The sequence below is a fragment of the Polypterus senegalus genome, chromosome 4 (genome assembly GCF_016835505.1).
Source record: "Polypterus senegalus isolate Bchr_013 chromosome 4, ASM1683550v1, whole genome shotgun sequence".
NCBI classification, from domain to species: domain Eukaryota; kingdom Metazoa; phylum Chordata; class Cladistia; order Polypteriformes; family Polypteridae; genus Polypterus; species Polypterus senegalus.
Window position 1 is genome coordinate 248,476,500 of NC_053157.1, and position 20,819 is coordinate 248,497,318.

General features: G+C 41.0%; 1 protein-coding gene across 1 annotated transcript in view; it reads left to right on the forward strand.

Annotated features, from left to right (window-relative positions):
• The window catches only part of LOC120529020 (tripartite motif-containing protein 16-like), a 41,122-nt gene extending 20,675 nt beyond the window's left edge, over positions 1-20,447 (forward strand). The window contains exons 4-6 of the mRNA XM_039753081.1: positions 9,985-10,050; positions 19,761-20,266; positions 20,364-20,447. Of these exons, the coding sequence (XP_039609015.1) occupies positions 9,985-10,050; positions 19,761-20,266; positions 20,364-20,447 (656 nt within the window). The remainder of the gene's footprint in view (positions 1-9,984; positions 10,051-19,760; positions 20,267-20,363) is intronic.
• Positions 20,448-20,819: the final 372 nt, after the last annotated feature.

Here is a 20,819-nt window from a genome sequence, read left to right on the forward strand (position 1 = left end):
AAGGCCTCCTCCTCGACCAGAATCTCTAGACTTATGAAGGAACGAGTATCCATCTGGTGACGCCTCAGCTAGGGAACAGTGTCACATTTACTAAGCCAGGTTTCAGTAAGAAGACACAGATCAGATTTTGTACTTAATATATATCATTTACCAAAACAGCTTTAGTGCCAAGAGAGCGAATGTTCAATAAACAGCATTTAAAACTGCATGGTTCTTTCTGAACTGCTGATATATTCTTTGCTTTAATTTGAAGTAAATTTCTATTACAGATGCCCCTGGTGGAGGGTCTGGTTTTATCCCTTGGTCTAATTATACACCTTATTTTTGGTTATCAATTAATTTATGGTTTGTATCAAGACTAAATTTACTGGATGCCCCACAACAGGGATTATGGGTAACAGCTTCAGGAAAATAACAGGTGGGATAAACAACAGCCTGTGATTTAAGATCCCATGACTGCGGCCTGGATGGTGCTCTAATCAGTCAACCAGGCAGTTTTGCTGCCATATTTTGGGATAATACATAAGATCCCTTGCAGTTAGGATGAAGACCATCTCTTCTGAAAAATCCAGGCCTTTCCCAAAAATCATCCCAATTGTTCACAAATGCTATGCTTTTATTTGCACACCAGGTTTCTAGCCAGCAGTGAAAGGAATACAATCTTCTATAAATCACATCTCCTCTATATAATCTTTGTAAGGGGCCAGATACAACTAAATTCCGACATTTTCTTTTAGCTTTGGTGGATAGAGAGATAAAGTTCCGGTTTAATACCTTAGATTGCTGTAAATAAATATCATTAGTGCCGACATGCAGCAATAAGGTAGATACTTCATCATCAGTGACATGGTCCGAATTGGTGACGTGGGTGACCGGGGACCTAAATTTTGGCTTCTTAGACCCCTGTCTTACTGTTGCCCACTCGTGCTGTGGCTGAATTGGTGCTGCTGACTTCGGCCGTGCACTGACTACAATGGGACCTGGAGAGACAAAAGCCAAATCAGAAGTAGCCGAATTGTCTAAACAAACTGAGTCAATCCAATTTTCGGTTTACCTAAAGCAAAGCAGAGGTCTAAGCAGGAGTCAAGTCCACAATCGAGACCCTCACATTTGCCCTGGCAGCTCAAGGTGTTGGTAAATAAAACTCAGACTCAGAGTCACTTTATCATCAACATACCGGTGGGCTCTGTGTGCAGATTTGATCCGCATATTTTCTTGCTTTATTTTAACTGCATTACATTTGTAATTAGTGTTTAAGAATTTAACATGACAAAACTCCATCTTAAATAGAGCTGTCAGCACTAATGTCTTAATGCTTGAGCTTAATTTAGAAGCCATGATCTTTTAATATAACACAAAGTTATGGGAAGATTCCAGAATTTACCATCTCGTTCCTTCTCTGGTCACCCCTTTGTCATCTGAACTGCAATGATCTGCTGTCCTGGGGTCTCATGTAAAGAACAGTGCATACGCACAAAATTGTTGCATATTCCCATTTCCTTGCTCAATTTGTGATGTATAAAAACTAAATTTGGTGTAAAGCCATGCAAATTCCTCACGCCAGCTCAATACATTACATACACAAGTTTTTGGCTCATTTTGCCCACTTACAGTACTCAGCTTAAAAGCAGTGGTACTATTTAGAATTAGAATTAGAATTAGAACAATCTAGACGAGAACAGGCCATTCAGCCCAACGCAGCTCGCCAGTCCTATCCACTTGTTTCCTCCAAGAAAACATCAAGAAATTTCTTGTGGTTTCTGTTTCTTTTTTAGATTCAAATTTCTGACAAGGCTTTATCTAGTACATTGAAATTACCTACATATTGTTTATTAGTTTGAGGCATCTGATTGTAGTCAACCTGTAACAAAATAATGGTCCACGGAAAGGCCAAACTATTCCAAATACCATAACTGCTTTAATGTTGTTACTCTCACTGCACCACTGTATCTGAGTTTGGAATCACAGCTCTACAGCAGCTGATTGGAAATCTCTAGGGCAGATGGTGTCGAGAGTGCAGAGGATTATCTGGGTACAGCTTCTAGCATAAACCGCCTCAGTCATGCACACAGTCTGTTTGAACTGCTCACTTCGGCAAATGCTTCAGAGCCTTTCCTGTACGGACCTCGCTGTTCGGAAAAAATTTCATCCCAAGAGCTCTAACGGCACTCAATCAGTCCATCAAGTGCTCCTGGCAGAACTGTTTGTACTTAGAATTACAATGACCTCACTGGAAACATGCACTACAGTTGTGATATTACACAACCTGAGCCACTTTATAAACCATTTTAGTACCTGCACTATATGTACATGTATATTGTACTTATACTGTCATATTGTACATTTTTCATTGTTTTTTTATAAGATGACAGCTTTAAGGGATAGAACAGGAAGTGATGTAAGAGGAGCGGAAGTGATGTCTCTTCATTAGTCAGCCATAACCAGAAGTGATGTCATCTGTTTTAAATCAGACAGGTTTTCCCGCGGCTGGTCTGTAGAGATAACAGAAGGTTTAGTGCACCCCGCCACCCCCTGGCCTGGTGTGGAACTACCTTTTGCTTGGTCCATACAACATCTTCCTAGTCACATGTGTGTGACATGCCCCCCCCCCTCAGCCCAGACCCATCGGGTCGGGCATGCCTGTCCGAGAAGTCGTGGCATCAAGAAAGGGCATCGGCATTGGCTTGCAGTACACCCCGACGATAAACGACCGAATACTTATAAGGCTGTAGATCTAGAAACCACCCTGTGACACGTGAATTGGACTCCTTATGCAAGGCCATCCATTGTAATGGCACATGGTCTGTCACAAGAGTGAATTCACACCTCAAGAGGTAATATCTCAGCTGAGTAATCGCCCATTTAATCGCCAAAGCTTCCCGCTCCACTGCCGCATACCTGGTTTCACGATCCAGCAGTTTCTGGCTCAGGTAGATAATGGGGTGTTCCACTCCATCGACACTTTGGCTCAGCACGGCTCCTAGACCTGTGTCCGAAGCGTCCGTCTGGAGGATGAAAGGCATAGAAAAGTCAGGTGCTTTCAATATAGGAGCCGACGTAAGGGCCATTTTCAGGTCACTGAATGCAGCCTCTGATGTCTCATCCCATACCACGTGATTAGATTTCCCCTTCTTTGTGAGGTTTGTCAAGGGCGTTGCTCTCTCAGAAAAACGGGGTACAAACCAGCGATAGTAACCCGCTAAGACGAGAAAGGCCTGAATCTGCCTCTTGTTTATCGGACAGGGCCAATTCATAATGGCATTTATTTTAGAACACTGTGGCCTCACCATACCCTGGCCCACTAGATAGCCTAAATATTTGGCTTCGACCAATCCAAAGTAACATTTCTTTGGATTAATATGAAGACCAGCTTTTGCTAGTGACCGCAATACAGCTCAAACCTGCTGTAAGTGTTCTTCCCAAGTGTTGTAATAGATGACAATGTCATCCAAGTAGGCAGCACTATATGAATTATGAGGACGAAGCACTTTGTCCACCAGACGTTGGAATGTAGCAGGTGCCCCATGTAATCCAAATAGGAGAACACAATACTGCCAGTGCCTGCTAGGGGTGCTAAATGCTGTCTTTTCCTTAGCGGAGTCCGTTAAGGGATCCTGCCAATACCCCTTTGTCATATTCAAAGTAGTCAAGAATTTAGTGTTAACTAGTTGTTTGAGGAGGTCGTCCACTCGCGGCATCGGATAGACATCGAATTGGGAGACTTGGTCAAGCCGACGGAAGTCATTGCAGAACCTCCAACTTCCATCAGGCTTACTGACCATGACAATAGGACTGGACCAGGGACTATAACTTTCCTCAGTCACACCAAGGTCCAGCATGCGTCTGATCTCCAGCTCCACTTCAGCCTTTTTTGCCTCGGGAATCCGGTATGGGCGTTCTCGGGCTATAACCCCGGGTTTCGTCACAATGTCATGCGCAATCAGTGAGGTCCACCCTGGATTTTCACTTACCATCTCAGAGACAGACAGGATAACTACTTCGAGCTCCTGTCGTTGTTTCGAGTCAGATTATCTCCGAAATTAAGGTTTAATTTATGAGCAAAGAGAGAGCGGAGCAGTCCGGAGGAGGGCTCGAGATCCCTGTCCTTCTTCGGTTTCAGCAGATTGACATGATAAATCCACTCACTGGGATGACGATTTGGTTGTTTCACCAAATAATTGACCAATCCCTTCTTCTCTTTAATTTCATAGGGGCCTTGCCAATGAGCCAGTAATTTAGAATGTGAGGTGGCAACTAAAACCTCGACCCGATTTCCCGGGCGGAACTCCCGAAGTGACGTACCATGGTTATAGCATTGGACCTGGCTCACCTTTTCCATATGTGTTTTCAATATAGGTCTGATTTTTTCAAATCTATTGTGTAATTCTGTGATATATTCCAATATATTTGTTGAGGGAAGGGCCTCTTCCTCCCAGCCTTCTTTTAAAATGACTAATATGCCCCGGGGTTGTCGTCCATATAATATTTCAAAAGGCGAGAACCCCATGGAGACTTGGGGAACTTCCCGATATGCAAAAAGGACGAGGGGGAGGAGCTGATCCTAGTTCCTTCCGTCCTCGTTGACTACCTTACGCAACATTTGTTTGAGAGTTTGATTGAACCTCTCTAAAAGACCTTCGGTTTGAGGATGATATATCAAGGTTTTTAAATGTTTTATTTGAAGTAGTTTGGCAGTCTCCCTGAACATCTGCGAGGTAAAAGGCGTCCCTTGATCCATCAGGATTTCTTTAGGGATGCCGACACGTGCAAATACACCTACTAATTCCTGTGTGATAGCTTTTGAAGTAGCTGAGCGCAATGGAACAGCCTCTGCAAACCAGGTAGTATAATCTACCAGGACCATTATATATTTATGACCTCAGGCTGAGGGTTCTAGGGGTCCTACTATGTCAACCCTAATACGCTCAAAAGGGACATCTATTAAGGGTATTGGAACTAGAGGAGCACGGTCCCTCCTAGGAATCTGCCTCAATTGACACTCCGGACAGGATGTGCAAAAGCCATCTGACCGTTCCTCCCACCCGTCTAACCACCATGGGGAGCAGAGCTTTCAGCCATTCTGCTCCCAAGCACTGGAACTCATTACCTGCGGATCTCCGAAATATCAAATCATATTCATCTTTCAAATGTAAACTTAAAACACATTTGTTTAAAATGGCTTTTCTTCTTCCTCCTGATTATAGTGGTTTTGTTTGGTTTTAATTTTTAGATTTTCTGATGTTTTAAGTTGTTTATAATTGTGTCTTTCATTTATTTATTTATTTATTGTTTGTTCGGTGTCCTTGAGTTCTCTGAAAGGCGCCTTGTATAAATAAAATGTATTATTATTATTATTATTATTAAAAGCAGCAGACCTCCTCATTAATTCCGGGCCAAAAAAATCTGAGCTTAATCCGTTCAAGTGTTTTTTTGGGTCCCAAGAGGGCTCCCAGGAGATGGGTATGTGCTAGTTCACAGACTTGTCGCCGGTAAGTCCGTGGTACTAACAACAATGACCTCATTTCCCCCTCATGGTTAGCTACCCGATAAAACAGATCATTATTTAATACAAAGTGGGGACCTTGTGGCATTAGATATAATGTGCGTTGGCCATCTATCAGAATGACTGCATTCTTTGCAAACTTAAGGGAGTCATCATTACACTGCTACCTTTTAAATGAAGACTTTGTCTGCCTAAACTGAAACTGCAGGCATGTGAGAGGGTCGGATTCGACCTCAAGTGGCGGGGTTTCATCACGAGTCGACTCCATGCTTGATGATGATGTATTTGGCTGAGACATCCCGGGTGTCGCCCCGTCATCACCAGAGGCCGAACTCCGCTGCCATCCTGGCTGTATACACGGCGTGGAAGAAGTTGAGGACGCTGATTCTGCGTCCGTGACTAGACCTAGTGATCTTGGGGAAGAAGTGTCTGTGTTGCTGCTTTTAATGTCTACCCAATCTCTTTCTAATATCACAGGGAAAGGAGGATTATCCATCACCGCCACTGTCAACTTTTTTAATACGCCATCCTGGCATATAAAACATTTGACAGATTTATAATTCTGGACATCCCCGTGAATGCAGGTAATGCAGGTTTTAAACTTTAACCATTGTCGCGGTAGTACCAGATGGTGAGCAACAATGGAAATGTTACTGCCGGAATCAAATAAAGTTACAGATTTAACTCCATTGACTAACACTTCTCCCATATGTGTAAAGGCCGGAGGGTTAGCGAGCAAACACTGCGCCTCCCTCCATATCACTCCACAGATCCCGTCGTTGCTTTGCGGAGCTGGCCGACGCATCCCAGGTTCCACTCAAGCATGCCTCGCATTGTAGCTCCGAGACTCTATTTTAGAGATGCAAGTACGCCCGGGTTCACATGAGTCCTGTTCTGATACTCCCAAGCCGGTTTCTGCCTTGAGGAGTTCGACTGTCTCAGCTAGCAAGACAAATTAGTAAAGCCCCAGGCCAGCTTGGCGATTTTTTCAGGTAAGACATGAAGCAGCAAGCGCACACCACCTGCTCTGCTATTTGATGGCTCGATTTCTTGTGTGGTTATAACCACCTGATTACCTTTGCCCATAAAGCCATGGCCTGTTTTTTTACTGTTGTAGCAGGTTTATAGGTCCAGGCCATTAAGTTTTCCACCTGCCAGCCGGGGTTTCTCCCACATTTATCAAAAGGCTTGCCTTTTGTGGGATATTTATGGGCAGTCCCCATGCTCAGGAGTTCATAATAAATCCTCAATGTGTCCCCAGATGCACCAGGCTCTATCCTGTGGTTCCCGTTTCTACTTTTCCCCGGACCTTTAACAGGATGATGGGTCGAAGCATACTCAAGTTTTCCCCGACCGACCCCCACTCAGCAATTCGGGAGCGGTACTTACCTATCTGACTTTTCTTGAATTTGGTGTAGTGTGTCGAGTCTTTGTTTGGTACGGACTTCCATTCTCTCCAGGAGGTCACCATCCTGCAGACTACGCCACTGTAAAAGAATTCACTCGACACACTTTAAAAGGTTTGGGGCAGCCACCCGTATATTATTCCTGTCTGCAAAAGAGTCTTTGTATAATGCAGAGATGTTCTCTATCTCGAGTTCAAAACAGAACTGAAGAAGGGTTGACAAGATGGCGGCTTTGAGGGATAGGACAGGAAGTAATGTCTCTTCATTAGTCAGCCGTAACTGGAAGTTATATTCTTCTAGGCGCTGTAACCGGAAGTGATGTCATCTGTTTTAAATCAGACAGGTTTTCCCACGGCTGGTCTGCAGATATAACAGGAGAAGGTTTAGTGCACCCCGCCACACCCTGGCCTGGCGTGGAATTACCTTTGCTTGGTCCATTCAACATCTTCCTAGTCGTATGTGTGTGACAATTATTATTATTATTATTTTATTGTTTTATATGTTTATGGAGTACCTGCATATTGAATCTCATTGTACCATACAATAACAATAAAGGAATTCAATTCAATTCAACAGAAGAGAGCGCGTATTTACAGATGACGACTGGCTTCTAAGTCAATTCAGATTTCTAAGCGCTATCTTCTTGGAGCTCTTGATATCATTTTTCAGATGAAATGCAAGTATGTATGTTACATTATACAGATAGAATTTTAATTTAATTTAAGTAATATATACTGTTAATAATTTAATGTGAGGGAACAGGAGTGCAACAGTAGTGATGAGCTGGTGCTCCATCCAGGGATTGTCCCTGCTACCACTTCGCCACTGTGCCCATATGTTTAACAACATGCTTTAATTCATTTCATATTGAAAATGATCTCAAGTATAAATCTTAGTATTTAAATTGTTCAGAGACCTGTAATATCATGAATGTAATGTATACTATGTCCTATCGGCATAAAAGAAAGCTAATTTTAGAAGCAAGTAGTGATTCACACACATAGAGCACAAAGAAGAACACATAGAAAAACAAAGCATTTAACGTGCTACTTTGGTTACGATGGGATTTGAGAAACTAGTAAATTAAATGATTTTAAGATGAAGTTAATGAAGTTCTGCTTTAGTGACATAATAAACTACGAGACTGAAGTGGACATTTCGAGATTAAAGTTGAGATTTTGACCTTTTTTCTCTTCACTGTGTCCACAGCTTTTTTTTTTCTTTTCTCTGTACTCTAATATTCTTCCATATGACACTCAGATGACTTTGATATCGGACTACTTCTTTTTTATTTTGGCCACTGTGTGATTTTCTAAATTTGATCTTCAACTTCTTTGTATTGTTTATATCACTTCTTAAACCAACAAAGGGCTATTTATATTGATTTGCATATTCAAAGGGTCGTAATTCTGGGAGGAGTTGAGGAGGGGCACGTTACATTTCACACTGACCAGGATTTAAGTAGAGGAAGTTCATGGAGGTTGGCTTACTACAGTTTTGTGAATTTATTTGTGTCTACACAAATTTCTATTTTTGTCCATATGTCATGTTTTAGTCTGAATTATGCATGTTGTCCCTGCTCCATGTCATCCCATCTGAAGCAGTCTGCAGTAATGTCCTGAACTGAACTTTACCTTATACTTGCTATATACATATGTTTTATCCCATACATATCACAGTCAGGAGCATTCAGTTCAAACAGAATTAAATTGTTAATGTAACATTGGAAGAAACACCTGTGATTCTTCTTGGCAAAAACTTTGATTTTAAAACTAACATTTCAGACAAGTGTCTTGTTATTAAGCTAACTATGAACAAAGAAAGGGCAGTTCTTTGTGTGTGAATTATTTGCATTTAGATCAGATCCTGAGATTTTTAATCCATGAATTTTAACTGCTGCATTTAGGTTTATTTTATATAAGTGATCACTTCTTCAAACCATACATTAAAAAGACTGAGAATGCTGTGGCACATAAAGCTGTAATGTAACAACAGTTGCCTCGATAACAAAGGGCCTTCTTTAACTAGACATTCATTCTAGAGCTCCTGCAGCTGTAAGCATTCAAAATAAATGCAGTGAGTAATGAAAGAAGCAATTCAATGTTGTGCTAAGTAATGTTATTTATTTCATAAAATTGAAACAAAATATTAACAAATACATGCAAGCAAAACTATTTGATTACAACCTAACAATAGAGTTAGGATTGGCTGCAGCAGACCCCTGTGACCCTGTAGTTAGGATATAGCGGGTTGGATAATGGATGAATGGATGGTTTGTTATTTTTGCAAGCATTTCAAAATCAGTCTTTGATGCTCCTGTTCGATGCTGCATTGTGCAGCTGCCTTTTTTCTTTCATATTATGTACAAAAAGAGATCTACTCTGGAATCTGAAAATATGAACAAACTTGTGTGCCTTAGCAACTGGTTAAGAAGGTTAAATAATGAAACAGTGGCCTTGAGCAATGTTACAGTCATGTCCAAAATACTGTCTGTTGTTTGTTATCTTGACAATAAATGGAATTTCTGAAATCCACTGAGAATTATTTCCAGTATTAAATTTATAACTGATCTGATGATGTAGTTCATAGGATATAATAATAAACCAGAATAACTTTAGATTAAGTGTCCATAATTATGCCGTATGTACCATTGAATTTACCTGCATAATTATAGAGTAACTGGTGTTATTATCTTGTACTTACTGTGTAATACAGTGTAACACTATAATTAAGTACTGAATTGTAATTGTTATTCTACAATTTCTGTAAGGAGTTATGCATATAAATTGAAGAATAACAATTACAGTTAAGTGGTTAACCACAGCATTACAGAGTAAGTACAGGTAATAACACATAGTTACTCTGTAATTACACAGGTGATTACATGGTAAAATACAACTTAATTATGAATACATAATCTAAAGTAATAAAAATAAATTTTTAAGACATATGCAACATAATGTGTTATTAGTCACAATTAATTTCATAAAGTTTGATTAAACACGATTAAAACTTAATCTACTGACAGCCCCAATCTTAACATCCTCCATTCTTCTCTTTTCTTTGTATTTTCAGGTCGTGAAGCTCCAATCTTCACCCTACAGCCTCCTGAACCTCAGAGCAGAGAGGAGTTTTTACAATGTGAGTCTGTCAATTCATGGTGTTTGTCATCATTTCACTTTTAATATCTCAGGCCAAGCTTATGATATGAAAGTGTAGCCAGCAGATAGCATTGTATGAGTGTGGTGCGACTGATGAACTCAAACATATTGATCTGTTTAATTTGAGATCTCTTAATGGCAAAGCATTGGTGCTGTCAGAATTCATCACTGACACCAAACTTGATATACTGTGTTTAACAGAGACTTGGCAAAAACCAAATGAATTTACATCTCTCATGGAGGCGACACCATCTGGATTCACTTTCCACACAGAACCTTGCAGCTCTAGACAAGGAGGTGGACTTGCAGTCATTGTCAGAGTTGATTTAAACATCAAATGAATTCCAATTGACTGTCCATTGTTTTGAGTGTCTGGCTCTTAAACTAATAACAGAATCAGGTTCTGTCTCACTCATTGTTCTTTATCGTCCTCCAAAATACAATGCATCCTTCTTATCCGATCTGGCTGAGCTTTTAATCCACCTAAGCTCTCACTCTCAGAGAATGATCCTTCTTGGTGATTTCAACATCCATATTGACAACCCCACATCTAAACATTTAATTCCTTTGATTTGACACAACACCCACTCTGGTCATATATTGGATCTGATCTGTCCTTCTGGACTATCTGTTACCAAAATTTACAACACTGATTTGGGACTCTCTGACCATAAAGAAGTATTTTTTCAATGTCTCACTGCCTCTCCCTCCTCTTACCTGTAAATGACAAATTTCTTACAGAAACCTTAAAAATATCTCTCCCTCTATCCTTTCTGGATCCATTTCTGGGGCCTCGTGTATAAACGGTGCGTACGCACAGAAATGTTGCGTAAGAACGTTTCCACATTCAAATCGCGATGTATAAAACCTAAACTTGGCTTAAAGCCACGCACTTTTACACGGTACCTCATGCCTTGTCGTACACAAGTTCTCCGCTCGGTTTTGCACACTGGTGGCACCCAGCGTCAAAGCAATGCTACTGCTCCTGTGTGGTTCTTAGATGCACATTTCTGACACGACTTTATAAATACACTGAAACTAACCGCATATTGTTTATTGGTGTAATGCCTCTGATTGTAATTAACTAGTAACAATATAATGGTCCAGGGAACAGCCATAGTATTCCAAATACCAAAACTGCTTTAGCGTTGTTACTCTCACTTCACCTTCTTCTTCTTCTTCTTCTTCTTTCAGCTGCTCCCTTTAAGGTTTGCCACAGGGTTTTTCCATATTACTCTCACTGCACCACTCGGAGTATTTATATCACTGTATCTGAGTGTGAATCACAGCAGCAGCTGATCGGAAAGAGAATTATCGGTATATAGCTTCAAGCACATGCTGTCTCAGCCACTGCAAAATGTTTTAAAGCCTTTCCTGTACGGACCTCGCGGTTCAGAAACAGTTTAATCCCAAGAACTCTAAACGCACTCAATCAATTGCTCCTTGTAGAACTGTTTGTACTTATAAGTACAATCACCTCACTGTAAACTTGCACTATAGTTATAATATCTCACAACCTGAAGCACTTTATAAAGTGTGCATTTACATATGATGACGATATCATTTTTAAGGTGAAATGCAGCAAAATATGTTTATTATATTATACAGATTAAACTAACTTTATTTAAATAATCTGTATTGTTGATAATTCAACATGTGAGGACACGGTGCCGCAGCGCTAGCTAGTTCACAGATTGATCCTGATTGATTGCTGTATGTTGAAAGGATACATGGATAGAATAATTAAACAGGTACTACGAAGATATTTCAATGTTCCTTAAAAGTTTTGAAGAATCGTCGTTTTAAGCTTACAGATGGCTTAACGTCTATTACAGAGCTGATTGTGTGGGGATTGGGTATTTGGAGAAAGAAAAGTAAGGACAGGAATTGCAGGTTAGTACGTTTGAAAGAGACAGTACCGCCACCGTGTTCCCATGTTTAATAACATGCTTTCATTCCTATCATCATGAAAAAGATATCACGTATACATCTCAATATTTTAATTATTCAGACAGCTGTAATATCACGAATGTAATGAATTCTGTGTCCTGTCGGAGGAAAAGAAAGCCGGCTTAAGAACCACATAGTGATTCACACACAGAGCACAAAGAAGTTCAAATACAAAATAAAGCATTTAACGTTACTTTAGTTATGGGATTTGAGAAACTAGTAAATTAATCGATTTTAAGATGAAGTTTATGATGTTCTACTTTAATAACAAAATATACTATGTGATTAAAGTGGAAATTTCGAGATTAAAGTTGACATTTTGTGCTTTTTCTCCACTGTGTGCCTTTTTTCTCTGTACCCTAATAAGCATTTATACAACACTCAGACTTTGGGCTACAACTCGCCTTTTCACGGCGACTTGGATATGTGACAACTTCTTTTTTATTTTGGGTATTGTGCAACTTTGTGAACTTGAGCTTTCGAGTTTCTCCGACACTCTGTCACTCAATCAACTTCCTTTTGTTGATTATACACTGTTTAAATAAACAAATAATATGTTTTTCCTTTGCCTCCACTTGGTATTCGCTGAAATTCTTATATTTTCCCCCGTGCTTTTCCCATTGTCTTTTCACAGAAGGCTGAGCTTAAGGGTGATTTATATTGATTTGCATATTCATAGAGGCATAATTCTAGGAGGAGTTGGGGCGGGACAGGAGGCATGCACGGGCATTACTTTTCATGCTGACCAGGATTTATGTAGCGGACAACCGTGGAAGTTGGATTATGCACAGATTCCTGTATCTAGATTTTTCTGTGCGTAAGCACATTTCGGCTTTTGTGCTTACGTCATGTTATAGTGCGAATTCTATGCACGGCGTTATGTATGAGGCCCCTGATCTTTTACTGTCTTCACCTATTCCATCAACACTATATCATCTTGTTGACCAATATAGCACATCCCTTCACTCAGCATTAGATTAAACAGCTCCTTTAAAACATAAGGAGGTTTTCTTTAAACGTTCAGCTCCTTGGTATAACTCAGAATTACGATCAATGAAAGCAGCTGGCCGACACCTTGAGACAATGTCACGTAAGACTAACCTCACCGTGCACATCCAGGCTTTCTCTGACCACCAAAGAGCTTACAGAGAAGCACTAACTGCAGCCAAGAACACCCATTACAGCAGAATAATAGAAAGTGGCCATGACAACCCAAGGGTTTTATTTTCTGTAGTTAATAAACTACTCAAAACCGCATCTGGCCCAACTACCTCTTCTTCTGAAGTCTGTGAGGATTTCCTCAACTTTTTCCGTAACAAAATTAAAGATCTAAATAATTCAACTAACGTAAATACATCATCTGTTTATATCTCTCCCTGTTTTCCCACTCCATCCAGCTCCTTCTCTAAGTTCTCACCAGTCACATCTGCGTTTGTTAATGACCTGCTTTGTAAGATGAGACCGACTACTTGTGTACTGGACCCCATCCCCAGCACACTACTTAAATCCTGCCTTCATGCCATAATCCCGACTGCTACAACAATAATAAACTCATCCCTTGACACTGACTCTATGCGTCACTTTTAAAATCGCTTCTGTAACCCCAATGTTAAAAAAGTCTGGTCTTGATGCTGACAATCTTAACAATTTCTGGCCTATTTCCCACTTACCTTTCCTGTCAAAAGCTCTTGAGCGTGTTGTAGCCTCCCAACTCACCAATTACTTAACCTCTAATAATTTGATGGAACCCTTTCAGTTTGGTTTCAGGGTGCAGCACAGCTGTGAAACTGCTCTGCTACGGGTAACCAATGATTTGCTTATGGCAGCAGACTCTGGACAAACCAGCATATTAATTCTATTAGACCTCAGTGCAGCATTTGACACTCCGGTCAGACATGACATTCTACTGTCCAGAATGGAGAACATGCTGGGTATCTCTGGCACTGCCCTCCAGTGGTTCAAGTCCTATCTGACTGATAGGCAAAAGTTTGTTAGTCTTGGCAACAGCAGATCCAGCACAGCGCCAGTCACACAAGGAGCTCCTCAGGGCTCTGTACTTGGCCCTCTTCTCTTCTGTATTTATTTGCTTCCCCTTGGCCATATTATTCATAGCTATGGACTGGGCTATCATTTTTATGCAGATGATACTCAGCTTTATTTCAGTGTTAAAAGTGGAACTTCATCAGAGCTTTCTCAGCTCACAGCCTTCCTTAGTGAAATTAAAACCTGGATGGAGCAGAACTCTTTAAAATTAAACTGCAACAAAACTGAACTCCTGCAAATTGGGACTAAAGTGCAACTTAATAAAATGAGCTCCTTCCCAGTCCATGTTGACGGTGATCTCATCAGATCTACTGCAAAGAATCTTGGTGTCATTTTTGATTCCTCCCTTTCTTATTCTGCCCACATAAATCACATAAAGAAACTGTCTTACTTTCACCTCTGTAGCATATCCCGTGTTTGCTCATTTTTCTCCTTTTCTAATGTTGAGAAACTTGTCCATGCTTTTATCACATCCCGCATCAATTATTGTAATTCCCTGCTGGCAGGTGCCCCTTCTAATCTTATATCACAGCTCCAAGTTATTTAAAACTCGGCTGCAAGAGTCCTCACTCAAACCAGAAGCAGCGAGCACATCACACCCATCCTGCTCCGTCTTCACTGGCTCCTTGTGTGTTAAGAATCAAATATAAAATCCTACTAATAACCTACAAAGCCTTAAATAACTTCGCGGCAAACTACATCAGTGACCTTCTCCATCACTTTGCGCCTGTCCGCCCTCTAAGGTCCTCTGATTCTGGTAATCTTGTTGTGCCCCACACTAATCTTCACTCCATGGGTGACAGCAGGGCCTTCAGCTGTATAGCGAGTGCCCAGACTCTGGAATGACCTACCGAAATGAATCAGGTCAGCTGACTCCATGAATTCTTTTAAAACACAACTCAAAACTCATCTGTTCAGGAAGGCCTTTAGCTCTACTTGACTTTATTACCCTTCTCTCAGTTTACGTCTCTGTCAAGATGCTCATGTAACCTGTGTGTGTGTGCAAGACCATCAATTATGTTGTCTGCTAGACTTTTTTTTTTCTCTGAATTTACTGTCTTAATCTTCTTTATTTATTTATCTGGTTTGTACAATGCTATGTACTGTATAGCCTGCCATTCTATCTTAAACTCTGTGAAGTACCTTAAGCATGGAAAAGGCGCTATATAAATAAAATGTATTATTATTATTATTATTATTATTATTATTATAAATTGATGGGGGTCCTGTGACTGGTGCATTATGGGATATTGGGATTCAGGACAGGCGAAGCACCAGAGCAGTCTGTTAGACTTGAGTCTCTTAAGTGTCAAGTGAACTCATGGGAAATAAAAATAAAATCCTGCCAACTACGCCATATCCACTTCTCACAATAGTCTGACCTCCAGTGTCCTTTGTCCTTTACCTATTATCTTATTTTTTCTTTGCTCTTCCTGCTGTTTTCTCTTTCTATATTCCAGCGTCTCCTTTCTGATGTTTTCTACTTCAGTCATTCCCTTATAATATTGATAATAATAAAAATCCATGTATACAGCACATGGCATTTAAATTAAATCAGCTCTGTGTGTTTCATATAAAAACACAATGTCCACCATCATTAACATATATATAAACAGTATATGGTCATACAGACACAGCGACAAGCATTGGATTAAAAAAGAATCACAAATTTATGTGAAATAAGTTAAGCTGACAAAGTACTCAGCATCTGCCAATCTTTTCTCCATAGAGCAGAAACTTTGTTATTTATTCATGACTTAACAGATTATTGGAATTAAACCAAAAGAAGGTGGCATGAATACTTTTGTGAAAGCCATTAGATGTTCAAAGATATCATTGAATAAGAATCAGTCCATTACGAGCATCACAGGGGTCTTCAGTCACTCAGCCCTCACAAAGCTTTGCTGGGTTGTTATGTTCATCATACTGGATAAGAGAAGGGAAGGAAAGGAAGAAGGTCACAGCCCAGCATGGTCAAGGTAAAGTCTACAAGGCCATCTCCACAGAGCTTCATGTTGCTGTGGCCTCAGTAACTTATATCAAGAAGTTTAAAGTCCATTGGACTGTAGCCAAACACACTGAATGCTGCTGCAGATGGAAAACAGACCCTCAATTGAACAGAAGGACACTTTCAGTGGTGGGGAAAGAACCAAGGCAAATATCAGGAGAGATTCAGGCTGATCTCCAAGATCAAAGTACAACAGCTAGAAGTAGCTCCATCAATCACTTACTGAATAAAAGCTTCATGGCAGAAGACCCCATTTATGAAAGACCAATAGTAACAAATAAAATAAACATCTGACTGGAGATTTCTAAAACACATGTTGATAAGCCACAGTGCTGGAGAAGTTCCTTTGGTTTGATGAAACTAAATAAGACCTTTACAGTAAGTCACAGCAGCTCTGTGTCCACAGAAAACAAAACGAGTGTTCAAAGAAAAAACACGAAACATGGAGGAAGCTCATTAATGTTAGGGGGCTGCTGTGCTGAATCTGTGCAGGGCACAATAAAATGAGAAGATCATCAAGACATTCTGGAGCAAACATCACAAAGCTCTGTCTGAAGTGCAGATCATGGATCCTCCAGAACACACAAGTAAGACCACTCAAATATGTAGAAATCACATTGCAATGTTCTGAAGTGGTCCACTATGAGCACTAAAATGAATCCAAGTCAACATCCATGAGAAGAGCTGGAAGTTACAGTTGGGAGAAAAACTCCATCAAAGCTAAAGAAGAGGGGGCCGAGTGGGCAGTGAGAGGAGCAGAAGTCTCATCCAGAGCCATAAGAAGTGCTTGATGGCAGGTCTCACCTGAAGACAGTTGGTCTGAGAACATTAGGTGATGGTCCTAATAATTGTGTTCACGTCATTGTCATTTTATTGTGTACATCTGAGATTAAAAACAAAGAGTCTGCACTGTGGAATAAAGAATGGTGGATGACAGTCACTGTGCTCAGTTTACACTTATTTGACAGAAAATTGGGATTCTTCTTTAAAAAGTTGAAAGTGACAAAATCTACTGGGGGTATGTCAGTGACACAAACAGTAGAGAGACAGACGTGACAGGTGACATATAATGATATAAACAGGATTCATTCAGGTCAGAGGACATCATGGCCATGGTGGGTTTACATTGAAGTGATTTTTAACACAACATTGTCAAACTGGTTTAATCCAGTTCAGGCTGCGTTGTGTTAGGTCAGGTGCTCACAATCACACGAGGCCTATTCAGAGTCACCAATTCACCCAACATGCACGTCTGTGGGTTGCGTGAAGAAAACCAGAAGTGACACGAGGAGAACACGCTGACCTGACAAAGACGACCACTGGGCACCAAATTCAAAGTCGTGAAGCTCAATCTGTGAGGCCGTAGCTCCAACCCCTTAGCCATCATGCTGTGCTGAATTTAACAGATCAGTTCCTCGTCTTCACTTGTCGTATTATTCTGAACCTGCATCTTTAGATTTTAAAGTTAATTTCTACTGAGTGAATCATCTCCTTTAATAACTGAGTAGCTTCAGCTCACTCCATGATGATTTTCTTCATGAACTTCACATCTCTCAGCACTCAATGGCCGTCTTGTTTGCATGCCAGTAAATCATTGAGCTGTCAGTTTCTGATGAAGTGTGAAAGTGGATTGATTTTAAATTTTAGAGGTGGACTGTGACAATAAAAAGTGTCATTTAACTTTTTTAGGGCGGATGATGACTTTTGTCAATGGCAGGGGTTGAGGGTAGATGTACATAGCGATAATCAGCTGTAAACGTCAGTAAAATTCACTGTTACATTATCGGCAGACCATCTTTTCTAAGAGGACTGTTAGACTTCAACTTGATGTTGACTTCCTGCATGTGGGTGAGTAGCGTAAAGTACGTCTAGAATGGCATCGACATCGGGTGAGAGAGTGGAGTGAATGCACAAAGCAAAATACTCCATGTGCATTATTTATTGTATTTTTTTTTCTTTTTTGTGTAATATTCCTGAATTGAAATCTGATTTGAATGTAACTGCTCTGAAAACCAAAAACGAAAGACAGCTTATGAGTGATGAGACAAACAGGTGTCTAATAAATACTTAATAAGTATGTGAATTTATGCACTGTAAAGGCTCATGGAACATAAAACAGATGGACATTTGTCATAAATTAGCATTTCAGTGTTGATTCGTGTGTTAAACCATTGCTTTGTGCGCTTTTTAGTTTAGCTTTTTTGAAACATATTCAGTCCTGGGAGAAAAGGAAAAAAGAAATGAGCTGTTAAACAGTTAATAAAGCCAGCGGTCCATGTGGACAGTCCATTAGAACTCGGACCTCGACGGTGACCTTGTGCTCATAATGATGTCGCTGATCAGGGCACCCAGAGTTGTTTGCTCGCTGCTGATGATGTGTTGTTTTTCTCTGTTAACTTTGCCTTTTGTAACAATATGAGGATTATGTACACACAAGATCATCTCCTGTCTATTGGGATTGGACTTCATTTCTCCTCCACTGATTAAGGACACTTTCATATGGATTTAGCACTTATGAACCTCCAATAGCAGACTCGGACTGCCAGCCAGGTCACTCCCACCTGAAGAGGAGATGGGGGACACGCGCAGGGTCTCTCATGGGGTTCAGGAGACACGCTTGTTGAGTGTCCCTTCCCTTACTAGTTTTATCAACATCAGACCACTGAGGCCCTAAACAGATGAACTTCATCTTCTTCTCGGCCCCAGTAAGGATTATTCTCTCTGGTCAGCAGTCACAACCTCTAACACTAGAAATGAATGATTCAGCAGTCAATATGGTGGACTCCTTCAAAGTTCTGAGCACAACAATCACAAACACTGTCAGCTGGGACATGAACACCATCCAGCGGTGATTGGACTTCTTACGCCAGATAAACAAATTAAATATTTCACAGCCAATCCTCGTTCAGTTTCACAAAGCCGTAATTGAAAGTGTAATCACATTCTCCATTGGTGTCTGGTTTGGCTCACCAACGTTACACTTCATAAATAAATGAGAGCGTGTGATGAGGTCTGCTGTTCTCCTCATCTGTGCAGACCTGTAGACATCTCGTGTCACTAACCGTGTCATAAGGACCACCACAGACTCATCTCAGCAGCTCAGCACTTCTTCACACAAACTCCCAAACGCTTCAGTCAATTGAAACTCAAACTAACAGACACCTCCAGAGTTTCTTAGCCAGAGCGACAGCCTCGCCCAGCAGTGACTTAGCCGTCTTCTGTGTGTATTCATGTGTTCTGTCAGAGACTGTGTGAAGATATGTGTGTGTGTACAGTGTGAGGACATGTGTGTGTCACGGGAATACACACTCACACTCACACTCTCACTGGCACATCACTATTGGCACATCTCCTTTATAATTGGATTATTCTACCACTTGGTTTGAAGTTTGTCTTTTTAACTTCAGCTCTTTCTGTTATTTGTCTGTGATGTTGTGTTCTGTTATAAGGAGCTCCAAATCTACCAAGTCAGAGTCCTGCACATGAAGTACTGGAGAATAAAAGGGATTCAGATTTATTGTGATTCCAGAATTTAATTTTAAATCTCCACAGATTCTTTCCAATCAGATGAGCTCTTTACTATTAGTGTCTCATCAGCACAGCTCCTGATTGGTTCTTGTTAATTGTCTGTATTGTGCTCCACCCCCAGTCCCAGATTTCCTCACTCATTTTCTTTTCTCTCTTTTCAGACTTCTGTCCCCTCACACTGGACATCAACACGGCACACAGAGACCTCCAATTGTCTGAAGGGAACAAGAAGGTGACACATGAGGGGACAGAGACTGAATATCCTGATCATCCTGACAGATTTGACTTCTGGGAACAAGTTTTGTGCAGAGAGGGTCTGACTGGGACTCGCTGTTACTGGGAGGTGGAGTGCAGTGGACGCCTCATGAGAACTGGAGTTGCATATAAACGACTGAGCAGGAAAGGATGGAGTGTGGAGTGCAACCTTGGAAACAACGACAAGTCCTGGAGTTTGCGGTGTTGTGATTCCAAATATTCTGCTCTTCACAATAACCATCAGACTGAAATCAGCGCCCCCTATAGCCCCAGAATAGGTGTGTATCTGGACTGGACTGTTGGCTCTCTGTCATTTTATAGCGTCTCACACACAATGACCCTCCTGCACAGGTTCAACACCTCCTTCACTGAGCCCCTCTATCCAGGGTTTTGGCTTCATTTAGACTCCAGTGTAACAATCAGCCATCTGACACCATGTGACCACTGACCAGTACCCTCCACCGGTCAATTGATGTCCTGACAAGCTCAGGTCCACTTTGTGTTTGTAGTTTAGGGTGAAATTAAATTTACAGGATGGGAGGGTGGGGAGCAGCACCTCTGTGATTGAATTTATGGATGACAATGCGGGGTGAGTGCGACTGTCAGGATCTCCATTATTATTGGGTTTGAGTAGCCAATCAGGTGCGTGTGTCATAGTGAGGGGCGGAGACACCTCAGAACTACAAATACCAGTCTGACCAGCAGGGATCACTGTTGATTCACAGCCACATGTCCTTCAGGCTGACACCCCAACAGCTACTGAGGCCCCCAAGTGTCACTGAATGTCACCTGTTAAGTAGGACAGGCGTGTGGTCCTGCTGGATCAGCACAACTGGAAGGCGCTATACAGACTGAGTATGGAGAGCTCTTGAATAGTGACTATATGTAGGAGCAGAGAGTGACAGATGGGACTGGAGTGTTGTCCACTCACCAGACATGTTGTGACCCTCCATTGGTCACTCAAA